This window comes from Magnolia sinica, chromosome 10 (assembly GCF_029962835.1).
Source record: "Magnolia sinica isolate HGM2019 chromosome 10, MsV1, whole genome shotgun sequence".
Lineage (NCBI taxonomy): Eukaryota > Viridiplantae > Streptophyta > Magnoliopsida > Magnoliales > Magnoliaceae > Magnolia > Magnolia sinica.
The window spans coordinates 10886132-10902724 of NC_080582.1; the positions used below are offsets into that span (position 1 = coordinate 10886132).

The 16593-nt window shown below is 40.8% G+C and overlaps 1 protein-coding gene across 1 annotated transcript; it reads right to left on the minus strand.

Moving 5' to 3' along the window:
- Window positions 1-755: 755 nt before the first annotated feature.
- On the minus strand, window positions 756-9625 carry LOC131257965 (uncharacterized). Its single transcript, XM_058258951.1, has 6 exons — window positions 9333-9625; window positions 5607-5940; window positions 3280-3496; window positions 2654-3191; window positions 2462-2560; window positions 756-1372 (listed from the first exon to the last, which is right to left on the minus strand). Exons 1-6 carry the CDS (start codon window positions 9388-9390, stop codon window positions 1098-1100), a joined length of 1521 nt encoding a protein of 506 aa, XP_058114934.1. The 5' UTR covers window positions 9391-9625; the 3' UTR covers window positions 756-1097.
- Window positions 9626-16593: the final 6968 nt, after the last annotated feature.

The following is a 16593-nucleotide window of genomic DNA, read 5'->3' on the forward strand; positions in this document are numbered from 1 at the left end:
GGCTTCTAAAAAGTTTAAGTGGTAAAATTAGAATTTCATCAAACAGTCTATTTTGAGAATAAGAGATTTTTTAGACTAAATAAGCTCTTATTAGTAGAGATGCCAAAGAGCCACCTAATTTAAATTAATTTCTAAACTTCTTTTATTCTTAAAATGAATAAACAAGTGTAAAAACGAGAGAAATTTTGAAAATAAGAACTTTCACAATAAGCCTTTTGTGGTTGTATCAACCTTGTAATGGTGCCGACATGAGGCGTCAACTCATAAGGGCCGATACAACCCATTTTTTTCTTCTATACAATGGATCAACACTTGTATTGTGCAAACATGTTATCATTTCCGTTATGGACCGGCCCGCATGACCATGCGTTTGTTATTAATTTTCTAGGCTTTGACGTATAGCATCCTCCCTTTTGGCCCAAAGACAGAGAACACCCTCGCTTCTCCTCTCCTCTACTTCGATTTTTTCCAAATAACTTCTGTTTTTCAGGTGTAGTAAAAAAACCACCCTGCTGTTAATTTTTTTTTGCCAAATCTTTTTAAAAATGATAATATTACTCTTCTCTCAAAACCCTAACCTAGCCTCTCTCCTCTCCTCCAAGACCCTATGCCTAACCCCAACCTTACCCACTTTAGGGGGAAGAGGTCTCTCTGTGGTCAACGGTTAATAGCCGTGGTTTTATCATGAACGTTCACGTATAGACTGATAATTGGACACCCCACTAACCATTCAAAACCTTTAAGATAAAGAGAGGTTCTAAAACCCTTATTTATAAAATGGCTAAATTAACCATGAGTCTGGTAACATCATCTCCAGTAGTGAAAGAGATTGTGGGTTCAACTACATCACTCATCTACTGACCAGTTTGAGTCATGCTGAGTCGACCGAGAGTGAGATGGCTCAATGAATCATAACCAAGTCAGGCTCATGGGCGAGTTTCATAGCGACTCGTCACCATCACTAAGTTATCAAGCATGATAGAGTGAACCACTTCAACTCAACAATCTATCAAAAACTGCTCGAGTAATGAGCAGCTAAAGCTACAGGCATACATTTACCTACCATCTATATTCATTTTTCACCGTCTTGACTAGAATCAGATCTTGGCAGCAACTTCAGATTGAACTAGAGGAATCTTAGCCAATGATGCTTGGATCTTCTCCTCTGAGAATGATAAATCAACCATATTTCCTTGTAAGTATTTCTCATAAGCAGGGAGATCGAAATGGCCATGCCCGCACATTGCCATGAGAATAACTTTCTCTTCTCCAGTCTCTCTGCAATGAAGTGCTTCCCTGATTGTTGCAGCTATTGCATGAGTTGGCTCTGGTGCTGGTATCAGACCTTCCGACCGGGCAAACTGAATGGCCCCTGCAATAAAACCAACATACAAGATTACTACACGGAAACAAGCATTGCCCAAAAAAGGAAGGAAAAAAAAAAATCCATTAAAACAAATCATATCAAGGAAGATATAAGGCTAACAATGTCAGTTATCAAAATGCCACAGATGACTGAAATCCCCAGCAATGGGGACTTTCTATCAGCATCCAACGATGAGGAAAGCAGTTCATGAGACTGGGAATTATTTTGGTGGTATGTTCTTCCAGACTATAGTGATTTTCTTGGAGTTCTCTCTTTATTTCTCGTGGTACATTACAATGGGATTGCTAATTCCCCTTTATAGAACTCTGATCCACCATCCCAAGTTCCCAATGGTCGGATCTTCAATACTCCAGAGAGAAACACCCCCTTCATACATCTCAAAAAAAAGAAAAAAAAAAACCTTGATGCTTTGGAAATGATAATCCACATTAAACCTTCGATTTGGAAATGATAATAAAAATGCCATAGATGTGTACATAACTGAATCTCCAGCAATCGGGACTGTCTATCGGCGTCCAAAGATGAGGAAAGAAGTTCCATGAGACTTGGAATCACTTTGGTGGTATACAGGTTGAGTCTGACCAGCTCATAAATGGGTCTGCTATTGGCGAGCCAGGTGGGCATTGGCATACCACTAACAAGGTGGATAGTAAGATCTTTTCCACTCACTTGGTCATGCGCGCGATAGGGCAGCAGCCAGTGTTGGAGTATACTAGATCCTAGTGATATTTCCAATGACAAACTGTTCTGATATGTGGACTAGTTGAGGATCAACATGTTTGTGTTGCATCTCTAACATATGACACTCGGATCAAGTGGGCCATAGCAAAGCAAAAGCAAATCAAGAGAGGGAATTCCCTCTTACTTAGCTATAGCCCACCAAAATTTTGAAGCAGGCTAACATTTGGGCCCTAGCAGTTTCATAAGGTGATTCATAGCTCATCTTGTGGACCATTCGGATTTTGTGCCCGCGTCAGGTGTTAAAAGGTGCTCATGAGTTCCCATGTGCCCACATCAACCATTCATGCTTAGGAAGAGACTAGGAATCAGGAAAACAAGAAGGCAAAGAGATACCTTGAAAGCATTCAAGCTGAGGTATTGACAATGCTTCCATGAAACCCAATTCATATACATGTGAAATCAGTGGTGCCATACCATGGTATCGCAGACCACCTGCAAAGTGAAGTAGTACTTGTTCTTCAATCTGAAAAAAAAACAATGATGAACGAGAGAGACGATGCAGCATTCACATTCCATGAATCTTACCTGCATGAATGGGGTCTGGAATGAAATCATGTCCAAGTGTATGCATCTTCATCAATGGCGTCATCCCCGCCGTGTCACCATAGTCATAAGCATAGACACCTTTAGTGAGTGACGGGCATGCTGTAGGCTCAACAGCTCTTATAACAGGATTAGCTCTTCCATTCAGCTTCTCCCGAATGAATGGAAATGCAAGACCTGCGAAATTGGACCCGCCACCTGTGCAGCCAATGATCACATCTGGAGTCTCGCCCATCGCCTCCATCTGTTTAATACATTCTTCACCAATAACTGTCTGGTGAAGCAGAACATGATTCAGAACACTCCCCAGACAGTACTTTGTATCTGCATTCATAGCTGCCATCTCAACAGCCTCTGATATCGCTATTCCTAAACTACCAGGGCTTGTTGCATCAATGTCAAGAATTTTCCGTCCCGCCTCTGTTAAGTTCGATGGGGATGGGTGCACTTTCGCTCCCCATGTCTGCATCATCATCCTACGATATGGTTTCTGATCGTAGGACGCCCGGACTTGCCACACCTGCATATGAAACCACATACACAGTTCATCAAAAGCAAAAGAGATGAAGATGCAGAAATTCTCATGTTCGTGGCTTGTTGCTTCTTACTTCGCAGTTGAGACCGAATAAGCTGCTTGCAAATGCTAGTGCACTCCCCCATTGGCCAGCACCAGTTTCTGTAACGAGATTCTTGACTCCTTCTTGGGCATTATACCATGCTTGTGGGACTGCAGTGTTGGGCTTGTGAGATCCAGCTGGGCTGTTGCCTTCGTATTTGTAGTAGATCCTGGCTGGTGTGTTGAGAAGCTTCTCCAGTCTCTTTGCTCTGTTTCATAGTTAGAAAAATAAGTTCTTTTGTTTCCATGTAAGGGATGGTTAGCTCTTGGGGTTTTTATGAAATGCCTCTTGTTTTTTGGCCTAATTAAATAGAGTGGACCCATAAGAGTTTTCTTTAGATGTCAGCACTTATATTTTGAGGGGTCTCTTTATTTTACCACTTTCCGTCAAAAACAAGTAACAGCAATTAACCAATTTCTTAAAATGATAAAAATGCCCCTGAGAAGTGGTAACCATGGACAGCGATTTGGACTGTTCTAACACAGTGGACAGTGATCTAATCCATTCAACACTGAGTGATCACTCGTTTGGATCAATCAAAAGCGCGTGATCACTCGTTTGGATCATTCAAAAGCGCATAGCTATCAGGACTGTTCAAAAGTGCATGGACAACAAGCTGGATTGTTCTAAGACAGTGGGTAGCAATCTAAACCATTTAGTAGGTGGACAACGATATGCATCAATCCAAGATGGCAGATAGTCATAAAGACTAGTCCTTCCATCAATATATGTAAAAATATGACCATTTCTTAGAGGTATTTTTGTAATTTTCAGAAATAGCTTAATGGCACTGACTTGGATCCGATGGAAAGTGCAAGAATAAAGAGACCCCCAAAATGTAAGTGCTGACATTTAAAGAAAAATTCCGAGATAGTTTTATCTAATTTCGTCAAAAAATGGGTGACACTTCAAAAAAGTTTTCCAAAATGACCACTTTCAATATATTGGGTCAAAAATTTGTGAGTGAAGATATTGGAAAGGATATTGCCCATAGAACTCAAGATGGGTGGAAGAATGGATTTTAAATAGTACACGACGATCACATAAATCTCTAGAGGCACATCTCCATTTCTTCTGCCCTAATTAAGTTCTATGGGCAACATCACTCTTGAACTCTTCACTCTCATATATTATTGACCCAAGATATCAAAAGTGATCATTTTGGAAAACTTCTTATAAAATGCGACCCATTTTTGGCCTAACTAGACAGAACCAATATAAACTTTTTCTTTAGATATCCGCACCTATATTTTGGGGAGTCTCTTTATAATGCCACTTCCTGTCGGATCCAAGTCACCGCCGTTTAACCTATTTTTGAAAATGATGAAAATACCTCTAAGAAGTGCTCATATCTTTGCATATATTGATAGAAGGATTGGTCCTAATAGTTGTCCAGCATCTTGAAATGATCCATATCATTGTCCATCTACCCTAAAATAGTCTAGATTGCTACCCACCATTTTGGAATGGTCTAAATTGTTGTCCACATGCTTTTGAACAAGATAGATAGCTTTCCAGTTTTAAATGATCCAAATGATTGACCGCATAGTGTTGAACAGTCTACATCGCTATCCACCATCTCGGAGCAATCCAGATGTTGTCCACAATTACCGCCTCACGGGGGTAGTTTTATAGGATGGCTATAAGATCAGCCATACTTTATGGGACAAAATCTTGGGCAGTTGAGGAATAACATACTCATAGGAGATGTTACGATGGATAAGTGGCAAGCCAAGTATGGAATTAAAAATGAATGCATTCAAGAGAATTTAGGAGCATCACCATTAGGTAATAAGACGAGGGAAAGTAGACTTAGATGGTTTGATCATATGCAATAGAGACCAAGAACTGCACTAATTAGGAGTGAGTTATTACAAGTTGAAGGCTCTAAATGAGCAAGGGAAAGGACACGAGCGAAGGTAGCAAGAAAATACTTGATGACCTATGGTCTAACTGAAGTTACAGCCATTGATAGAGTGGATTAGTAGAAAAGGATTCATATAGCTAACCCCAATTAGTTGGGATAAGGCATAGATGATGATGATATTTCATAAAAATCCCTTAACTTTTTTGTTTGTAGGGCTTGAGTTCAGGCCCGAGCTTGTCCCATTTCTTAACTGTTTCTTAATCAGGCTTCAAAACCAGGCTCATGCACAACCATGGGCATTCCTAGCATCCCTATGCCCAGGGCATATGGGCTCAGGACCTGAAATCCAAATGGACCAGCCTGGCCAGTTGCCACCCCTAGAGACAGACCAGCCCCAGGCATAATGAGCCAGCCCTGCTAACTTCACAGAAAACATGCTAAAAATACAAACCTGATCAGCGGCGTCGGGCGCCAGAGCCTGTAAATATCAACAACTTCATCTGGGATATCGATGAACCGGTCTTCAGTCACCTCTTGCATGATCAGCTCATCGGGAAAGAGAGGAGACAGATCTTGGGGCTTAATTGGCTCGAGAGTCTTTGGGTGTAGAGGTGGAGGAGGTTTCAATGGAAGATCAGCAATGAGATTATACCATTGATGAGGCATTTCCTCTGCTTTAAGATTGCTAAATGAACTTGCTCTTGCTCTTAGACTACAGCCAAAGGAGCGCTTCTGATGCATAAGCTTTGAGGAAGGCGCAGCATTGAGGAGCCATTGCTCATTGGCTGAAGAAACAAATGGGAAACAATTTCTTAACTTGTATTGTCAAGAAACTGAAGCATGCCTCAATATAATTTCAGAGATGTTATTTGCAAACCACAAAAAGATGAATTATCACAACTTGCAGATGCATTACATGTATACAGCTTAAAATCACAATGGAAAGATGAGAAAAATCCAGCCACTTGGAATCATACAATGTATAATATATATAGACAATTTCTATATTTATTCTGGCTGAATCAACTCAGTTGGGAAAGTCCTTAGTCTTTTACTCTTTACTGTCCTGAAATTTTCCGATAATATCTCAATGTCCAAAATTCCTGATCTCCAACTTGGTATTCAAAATTGATTAAGTAATGGCCATTACATAGTAGTAACAATCATAACTGTTACGCGTTATGGGGCCGAAATGGTCATAATAGTCGTTATAGAAAAAACAAGCCGTAATGGCCCCTGTAATGGTCTAGAAAACAATTTTTCAAAAAAATGGCCTTTCCAGGGCTGTAACTGCCAATATGGCTCATATCCAACGGTAACGGCAGTTGCAGTTACAGCCACCGTTACCATTATGGAACACCTTGCTCCTACTCTTTATGTTTATAAGTACTTATTTATATTTCATATTCTATTTCCATGAGATTTTTCCATATGCTTCTTTTTTCGTAATTCAAATGCTTGCACAAGGACCTTGCTCACTTTGGACTTTGATGCCTTCATCGAAACTTTCATTCATCCTATTTTGTTTCTCGATGTGTTGGAGGCCACCATGGACACATCTGGCGGGCGTGGCTTCGGTGGGCCCACTGTGACATGTGCCTTACATCCATGCTGTCCATCTGTTTTGACAAATCATTTTGGGGCATGATCCAAAAAATGAAGTAGATCCAAATTTAAGGTGGACCACACCACAGGAAACAGTGGTGATTGAATACCCAGGTATTTGTGACCTTATTAACAGGTTGGATGGCAAATAAACATTCCAGTGCCCCCGAGAAGTTTTTAATGGTGGGTATTCAATCACCAGTGTTTCCTGTGGTGTGGTCCACCTGAGATTTAGATATGCTTCATTGTTCAGATCATGCCTTAAAATGATTTGTCAAAACTGATGGACGGCGTGGATGTAAGAAACATACATCGCAGTGGGCCCCATGGTCAGGGATCCACTCACCTCCGTGCCCCGCGGATCCACCCGACTCTAAAACTATGCCGGTGGACTCATAAGGTGGGCCACATGTACATGAGTGAAATGAATGATAGTAAGAAAACGAACTTAGACATATCTGCATGATAAGTAACAGCCACTGTTGAACCGCGTTGGAAGCGGATTGCGTACCGAGTAACTCAGTACACTCAGGGTACTGAGTAAACTCTTTGAGGTTCACCATAATTTATGTATTTTATCCACTCCGTCCATCCATTTTATCAGATAATTTTAAGGCTTGAGTCAACAAATGAAGCATATCCAAAGCTCAAATGGACCACACCACAGAAAATAGTGTGAATTGAATGTCTACCATTGAAAGATTCATGGGGGCCACAGAAGTTTTGGATCAAACCTATATTTGTATTTTCCAGATCTTATGAACAGGTTGGATGACAAATAAACATCACCGTGGGGCCTAGCAAGGTTTCAATGGTGGAAATCATTATTCCCACTGTTTCATGTAGTATGATTAGGGGTGTACACGAACCGTGTTAGCTTGGTTAGCTCGCTCGACTCGACTCAAAAAAGCTCGATTCGACTTGGTTCGAAGCTAAGTTCGAGCCGAGTCAAGCTGATTTTTTGAGCTCAAAAATGAGTTCGAACTGGCCCCAGCTCGACTCGACTCAGATCGAACTTGGATCAAACCAGTTCAGTGACTCGGTTACTTTGATATTGATGTTGCTCACCAAGTGTTTGATGAAATGACTCAAAGAAGTGTGGCTGGTGGCAAGGAAGGTATGTATATGAAGCCAACACCCTTTTTTTATTGAATTTTATGTTGCTTAGAAGGTGTTTAATAAAATTCTTGTAAAACCATTGCTGTTATCTCAAATACAGGGAGATTTTGAAGGTGCAGTCCAGGTGTTTGTGAAAATGCCTCAATGACGAACTCGTCATCTTTGCTCGAACTCGGCCCGAGCTACTGACCAAACCAAGCCGAGCTGGCCAGTCAAGCTCGAGGACTGAGCTATGCAGAGTTCAAGTTGAGGTCAACTAGTGGCCAAGCTGAGTCGAGTTGAGGCCAGCTCGACTCGGTTCAACTCGATGTACACCCCTTGGTATGATCCACTGAAGCTTTGGATATTCTTCAATTTTGGGCTCAACCCTTGAATGAGTTGGAAAAACGGATGGACGGCGTGGATAAACCACATACATTCACGGTAGGCCCGACTGAATTTACTCAGATTTCCCCAATAATAGCCCACAGCACCTCATCAGGTGGGCCACACATGCATGAGTAAAATGAACGTTCCGTAAGAAGATGGTCAGGCCCATGCGTAACCCCAGCCATTCATCAGGTGAACGCCACCTGGACAGGGACGCGGATTGCGTCCTACCCGGCCAGTCTCCAGCTGGGAACCGACAGGAGCTTTGAGTGGCCACCGTGATGTATGGGTCTTATCCACACCGTTCATCCATTTTTTCATATCATTTTAGGGTACGGTCTAAAAAATTAGGCAGATCCAAGGCTCAAGTGGACCACACCACAGGAAACAGCGGTGATAATGATTCTCACCGTTGAAACTTTTCTAGGGCCCACCTTGATGTTTATTTACCATCCAACGTATTATAAAGTTACATAGAAAGTTAAATAGACCTGGATGAAGAGAAAACACAAATATCAGCTCCATCCAAAACTTATGTGGGCCCCAGGAAGTTTTCAACGGTGATATTTTAGTCCCCGTCGTGTAGTCCAAGTTAGCCTTGGATCTGCCTAATTTTTGGGCGTCTACCCTACATTGATACGAAAAAATGAATGGACGGTGTGGATAAGACCCATACATCACGGTGGCCACTCAAAGCTCCTGCCCGTTCCCAGCTGGAGACGGACGGGGGACAGACAGTACATTTCCCTAAAACCACGCCAATGCACTCATCAGGTGGGCCACACGTACACGATTAAAATGAACGATGGTGAGAAAACGAACTAGGAACATGCATGCCTGATCCGATCCATTCATCAGGTAGATGCGACCATGGACACGCCCTGACCCTAAAACGATGCGCGTGCATCCATCAATCGATCCACACGTGCACAATTAAATGAACGGTCAGTAAGAAGATGACCAGAGGTCTGTACACACGTGTGACCCGTGCATGCCCCAAATCGCCTCCTGATTCCTCATTTCCGGATCGCAGACGTAGAAAATCGAGAAAAAAGGAAAAAGAAAAGAAAAGAAAAGGACTTACCGCCTCTTGATCGGATGTGAGGAGGAGGAGGAGGAGATGAAAGAAGCAATCTCCCCATGAAATCTCCCTCGTCTCTCTCGGATCTGTTTCTACAGCTGGACTGTATGAGAATCGGAAGCGTTCGATTCCAAAGAAAGATGTGAAAGCATCTGATGAAGAAAGAAGAATAACAAGATTGGGGTTTTCATTTAAGCGAGTGGTAAATCCCATCGTCGAGAAACGGTGTCGTAAATGGCGGCCGCGATTTTTAACCTTTTCCTTCTGCATCTTGCCTCCTTACTCGCTAGTCAACGTACTCTCCAAGCGACAGGACAGATTCGGTCCTGAGGCTTTGTGGGCCCACCGTCCTGTACGTATTTCGTCTGAACGCGGATTGCATTGGACGGTGATCGCTAAGCCTAATCACGATGTATGTGTTTTTATCCGTGCTGATCTATCCATTTTGGATCATTATTCAGGACAAGGGCCCAAAAATGAAGCAGATTCAAATATCAGATGGACCACATCACATGAAAATAGCGATGGTTGAATAATGACCATTGAAAACTTTCTATAGTCCGTCATAATGCTTATTTGAGTACCTGTCTAGTTTTTTGGAATGATGCCTTAAAATGAGCCAGCAAGAAGCGGACTACACGGTGTATCACACGTCACCGACCTCGCCACGGAAGGTTGTGTGCCTGGGCGAGCTTCGGATGTACGAACAGGAGAGGAGATTAAAGTTCCGTGAGGCCTTGTATCGATATATTTATTATATCCACGGTACACCCTCTTAATGAAATAATTACTAAGTATAAGTTATAAACAAAAAATAAGTCAAACCCAACGTTCAAGTGCACAGCACCGAAAATATCAAAAATAGCAATTGATATTGTTGTGAGAAAAATCAAGCTATCTTCTAGAGAAAATGAGCTGAAAAGGGAAATTGAGTGATCAAATTTAATAAATTAACTAAGGTCGATAATAAGATTCATCAATAGACCTTGATTACGGATACCGATCACGACCACTGATATTGACCTTGATATTAGATACTAACCTTAGGCTTAAAATGGAAATATTTGAAAAGAATCTCGCTTAGTATATGATTAAGATTATCTAATGAATCCTAGCTAAAAATTACGTAGATCGTGACATAATTAGAAATACACTCAATAACATATTCCAACTCTAATACAGACCTCTCCAGTTTCTAGCATATCTTGTAGATTTATTCAGATACACAGGCTACTTAGAAAATCTATAAACCCATTACCCCATGGGCCCACCACGATTAATGTGCTTTTATCCATGTGGTCCATTCATTTTAATTCATTATTTAAAAGTACAAAAATGGTAGTTGTTGAAGCTGATCGTTATAAATTTCCTAAGGCCCACTGCCATGTTTATTTGCCATCCAACTTAGATGATTGAGTTACACAGGCCTGGATGAAGGGAGTAGACTGCTGACTGACCTGCCAGTGGCCATGTGGCCACTGGATAGTATTCTATGAGCCCATTACATGATATATGTGTTTTATCCACTTTATTCATTTATCTTTACCAGCCATTTTAGTTCATGATCCAAAAAACAAAATAGATCTAAATCTCAAGTGAACTATGTGGCAAGAAAACAATGGTAATTGAACACCCACCTTTAAAAACTTCAAGGGGTATACTGTAATGTTTATTTTACATCTAACATGTAGCTTCCGTCACACGGACCTGAATGAAAGGAAAACACAAATATTAGCTTGATTCAAAACTTTTGTCACCCCAAGAAGTTTTTAATGGTGGGCATTCAGTCACCTCTATCTTGTGTGGTGCCACGTTAGAGTTAGATTTGCCTCATTTTGAACTAATTTCCTAAAATGATTTACAAAAATGGACAGACAGTATTGATAAAACACATAAACCATGATGGCCCACAGAGCTCCATGTAGTAGAACTGGCTACTAACAGTGTCAATAGGCTATCCCGGTCCGATAACAAGAAAATACAAGTATAAGCTTGATCCAAAACTTTTGTGACTTTGGAAACTTTATAACCATGGTTTCACCATTTTGTGTGGTGTGGTCCAATTGAGATTTGGATCTGCCTCATTTTTTGGGTTCATATCCTGAAATGAGCTAGCAAAATGGATGGACCGTGTGGATAAAATACATGTATCATGGCGTGGCCCACAACGCACCCTCGCTTGCTACTTGCAATGTGAGTATATAATCCCCATCGGTGTTGTGAAACTCGGTTCTGGTTGAGGCTCTATGGTCCCACCATGATGCATGTGTTTTGTCCATAAGTACCGGCCATCTTGACAAGTGATTTTGGGACACGAGCCAAAATGTATGCATATTTAAGGCTCCACGAGACCACAAAATAAAGAGCGATGTTAACAATACCCACTGTTGAAACCTTCCTAGGGCCCACCTTGATATCTAACTTGTTCGTGAGGTCACGTGGACCTAAGGGTGAGAGGAAAACACATATATAAAGTCATCAAAACTTTCATGGCTCCTATAAGGTTTTAAATGGTAGGTGTTTAATCCTTATTCGGTGGTTCACTTCGAATCTTAGATCTACTTGATTTTTGAGCTTATGCTATAAAATGATCTAGCAAATAGTAGCCAGACTGGCTGCTGAAGTGATGTCACCAAGTTTTATGGGGCCCAACATAATGTATATATTGTATCCACACCATCCATCCATTTTTAGAGATCATTTTAAGACATGAGCAAAATAATGAGGCCGATCGAAAGCTGGCGTGGACCCCACCACAGAAAACAATGAGGAGAGTGATGCCCACTGTTGAAACCTTCCTAAAGTCCACTGTGATGTTTATTTGAGATCTAACCTGTTCATAAGTTAACTCAGACATTAAATAAGGGAAAACACTAATATCAGCTTGATCGAAAACTTTCGTGGCCCTTAAAAGTTTTTAATGGTGAGCGTCACTCTCTCTACTGTTTTCCATGGTTGGGTCCACTCAAGCTTTGGATCTGATTCATTCTTTGGATCATGCCCCCAAAATGATCTCTAAAAATGGATGGACGGTATGGATACAACACATAGATCATATCATGGTGGGCCACTTCAGTAGCAGTCTCCCTACTCAACCTGTCAATAGCTAATCCGCGTCCTAGCAAATGAACGTACAACATTGATAAAACAAATAAATCACAGTGGGGCCCACATAGGCTGGATGCGATTTGTTGTCCCTTGCGATGGATGATACACAGTCGCTCAGTATCTACGTGTCTGAAATAAAATTAACTCAATTTGGACTGTCTAAAGAATGACTAGGACAGTTAAAAGCAAAAGCATAGGGGACCGAACATAAGGCCATGTGCATATGTGACAAAAGCATGTGCATATGTGACATAAGGACCGAAAGGACAACTCCCTAAAATCGATAAATAAACTTGACCTGGCTAACATGAGCCATGTGCAAATGCCTCTTCATCAGTACGGGCCCACTCGACTTTCTGGTTGGTAGAGTGAACCACACCATGAGTAAAATCATGCCTAAAATCTATAAATTAATTTGGTGTGGCCAACATGAGTCATTGGTGCAATTATAGAGTTGTGTCTTTATCATTATTGGGCCCAATATACTTTTGGGTTGGAACTATGAGTTGGCCACATGCCTACTCTTGGCATAGCTGGACAGAAAGAAGTCCGAACGGAAGTTGATGTAATATGTGAGATTCGGGCATGATCCTACGTAAGGCATGACGTAACTAGGCATTGGGCATATCTAATTAGAATAAACTCATTTCGAATAGTGAGAAATTGACGCTGAAAGTGTGAACCATAAATCAATCATAACTTTTCATCCCAGTATTATTACGAGACGTAGGACCTATCAATCTTTATTACAACATGCCATTCATGGTCAATTGACTCATAATGGGTTGCATCAGCCTATAGGGATTGGTGTTCGCGTGTATAAAATTTCTCACAATTATATATATATATATATATATATATATATATATATATATATATATATATATATATATATATATATTAGTTTTAACACGCAGTAGCCCTCACCCACTTCTCTTCAACATGTGTTGCCCAGATGAAGAGAGACCTTGTGATGTTCCGTAGGCTCGCTTACATTGTACATACAAAATCCTTCAAGTCCATCAGGTGAGAACCATTATTTGAACCATATGTACAAAAGATCAGCCTAATTAAACACTCACATGGACCACATCAATTGGAATAGTGTAAAACTAGTCTCAAAATGGCTAAGTTCACAAGGTGGGGCTGATCTTAGTTTTTTATTAGGCTGATTGGTTCAGGTTTTCTTCAGTGAGGTGAGTTGAACTTGATTAAAGAGAACGATGAAATATACATGGCGTCGTGTCTCACACACAAAACGTACTGTCAGCATCCCATTACCACTGTTCCAAGTGTTGCAGCTCATTTGATTTTTGACCTTTGCACCTAACATGGAGTATGGAACCTGATCTACAGAGTAGCATTGATAGCATACTACCCAATGAGCAAAGTAAAATTTACACTTAAAACATGTGGGCCCATGGAGTTGGGGTGGCTTATAAGATGCATGAAATTGGTGTTATAGTAGACTTTTGTCTCCTTTCACATCTCTCTCTTTTCCTTTTCCTCTGAATTTCTCTTCTTCCTTTTTCTTTCTATGCTCTCCCAATGGATGAAGGGTAAGATTTTCATTTTATGCATGAAATCTTTACTTTTAATTGTGGTTGAGGAGTAGATTCCGCAAGGCAACATAGTATGGTGTTAATGGGGTGAGAATTGATTGAGTCAACCCTGTGTAATTTTAGTCAAGTCAAACCACTTTCAAGAATGCTTTTGCAGGTCTTATTTTCAGCAGTGGCATATGACTCAATGTTGTGTCATCTCATAATCCACTTGCATTGTTCCATCGTGTTTTAAATGTTCAGCAAATAGGCTCAACGTTTTAACTCAATTATACTCATGCAGTTTTTTTGTCACGAGAAATGTGATTGCAATTAGCCATGGAAATCCTGCTATCCATACATGCCATAAAGGCAGCCATGTGAGATCTAGGTTATTCATCTAGATAGCCCCACCGTGTATACGCCGTGGCCCAAAAATAGGCCACAACCACTATTAGGTGGGACAAGTGTATGGGAGAAATAGGCAGTTAAGAAATTTGATTAATGGTCCATATCCAACATAGAATGGTTCGCCAGACTACATTGGGTTATTTTCAGGGCCATAGTACATACCAAGTGGGGCCAACTCATTAACGGTCCAGATGGTTACTTTAATGACTAGCCATAGCACTCTCTTTGTTAATTATGAAAATTCAGTTTTAATTCAAACGGAGTAGGAAAAATAAACAAGTTGTGACACCCATACTTGATTAGCCTTTCGTACGCTTGATTTCCAGTGTCAGACTGCCTCAGAATGGATTGGATTGGCAAGTTTTAATCGATTGCATGTGTTTAATACCGACCAAGATTTATACATTAGTGGCCACAAGAACATTGCAATTCCAACACCGCATAGCATGTCCCATTTCGATAGTCAGATCGAAAGATGTGTGTCCCATCAAAATCAACGCATGTCATACATCATATATGTGTGTACATATAATGTAGGCCCACTTAGTATAGAATATCTATAATAGTAAAACATCGTTTTCAAACTTAAAAATCAAACACATTTACCGAAGCCGCTTCAACTCATACCAAGTCATTCCTCTTCCATGTTTTCTTACCTCTCTTTTTCAACGATGATCATACTGTCCTCGCCCATTTAACTCATTCCATCCATCTCATTGTCTCTATGCAAAAAAAGAAATTAACATAAGAATGAAAGAAAGAATATAGGGAAAGAAAAGATATATTAAGAAAGGGAGTTGAGTGAGGGTTAAAGGAGATTAGGGATGAGGAGAGGTGATATCAACCGTTCGTGTGCACCCCGTATTTAATTCAACAATTGAGTGTACGAGTCATTTACCCTTTGTCTTAATGTCGAGACCATCAATGGATTCCATATTGACATATATGTTCATATCCATGTCATCTTTTTATTTTGTCAGAAGATGGGACCCACCTGTCCATATTGTCTAGTGTGTGGTCTACTTTAATGTGCATATGATCCATGTATATGGGCTCCATAGTGACAGAAGTCTCTTTTTCTTTGGCTTTAATGGATATACAAATTTCATTAGGCCCATCATGAGCCGGCCAACCTCATGGACAAAGTCGATCACCATGTGGAACCTCACCTACACATTTAGAATAAAAACAAACAGTAAGTCAACGTAAAAGTAGAGTTGAGCATCGGACCGAGTCGGATCGGATTGGGTCCAACTCAACTCGGTCCGAATTCTACGTGGCCCAACTCGAACTCGGACTGATCCGGGACCGAGTCCGGGTCATCTGACTTGGACCGATCCGAACTCCTGCTAGCCTGAACCGATCTGAGTCCGACTCGGTCAGGAAAACCGAGTCGGATCGGATTGGGCAAGGTTCGAATCGGTCTTTTTTTTTTTTTTGAAAAATTTAAGAAGATTGCGAATTCGGAAGATGTTTCTGTTTAACAGGCATTTTTCCCATCAAGAAGATATTTCATACATAAGTGGATTGGTTGAATTGATTTCTTTGTGGATGGCTGAAGGCTTGGTACAGAGAAGAGGAGAAGAAGAAATGGAAGATCTTTACACCTTTGTTCCTTCTTGTGCTTCACCCAAGAGCATGAAACACTTGGGAAAATGCAGATGGGAATTCATTCTGGAGGTTTCAAATTCCATAGGGTGATGGATATCCGAAACACAGCTCTATGGTCTACTTGATGAAATTGGGTCTCTTTTCCACCTTAGGTACCTATGTCTCACGTACAGACTAGCGATCTACACTCTACTTATATTAACAGGCTACTGAATGATATGGGAAGATGGAACAAATAAGGCACCTTTGACTATACAATAAGGATCTAGCACCGCAGTGCCGAATCAGAGAGCACACGCCACTTCATTACTTAAACAATCTCCAGACTCTACCAGTTGTTGAGGGTGGAAGTTGGATGGAAGATGGGTTGGAGAAACTAACCAACTTGTGAGAATTTGAATCAAGTGGAGATCACAAAAAAGGCATTATCTTGTTCCATTTGTAAATTGGTTTGCCTTAAATCATCGCAACTGCTAGGTGAATTCCCTATTCCAGTTGGTGAATGCCCAATTCCAGTTATATCTTTTTCAAATCATCAGCATATACATAATACGGATTTGTTTAATACATCTGGTCTGGTCCGAATCGGATCG

Coding starts and splice junctions, on each gene's coding strand:
- LOC131257965 (XM_058258951.1), bottom strand. CDS start 9,390: ATGGGGAGATTGCTTCTTTCATCTCCTCCTCCTCCTCCTCACATCCGA. Junction 5,941..9,332: donor TCACATCCGATCAAGAGGCG/GTAAGTCCTTTT, acceptor TTGTTTCTTCAG/CCAATGAGCAATGGCTCCTC. Junction 2,561..2,653: donor TCCAGACCCCATTCATGCAG/GTAAGATTCATG, acceptor TTCACTTTGCAG/GTGGTCTGCGATACCATGGT.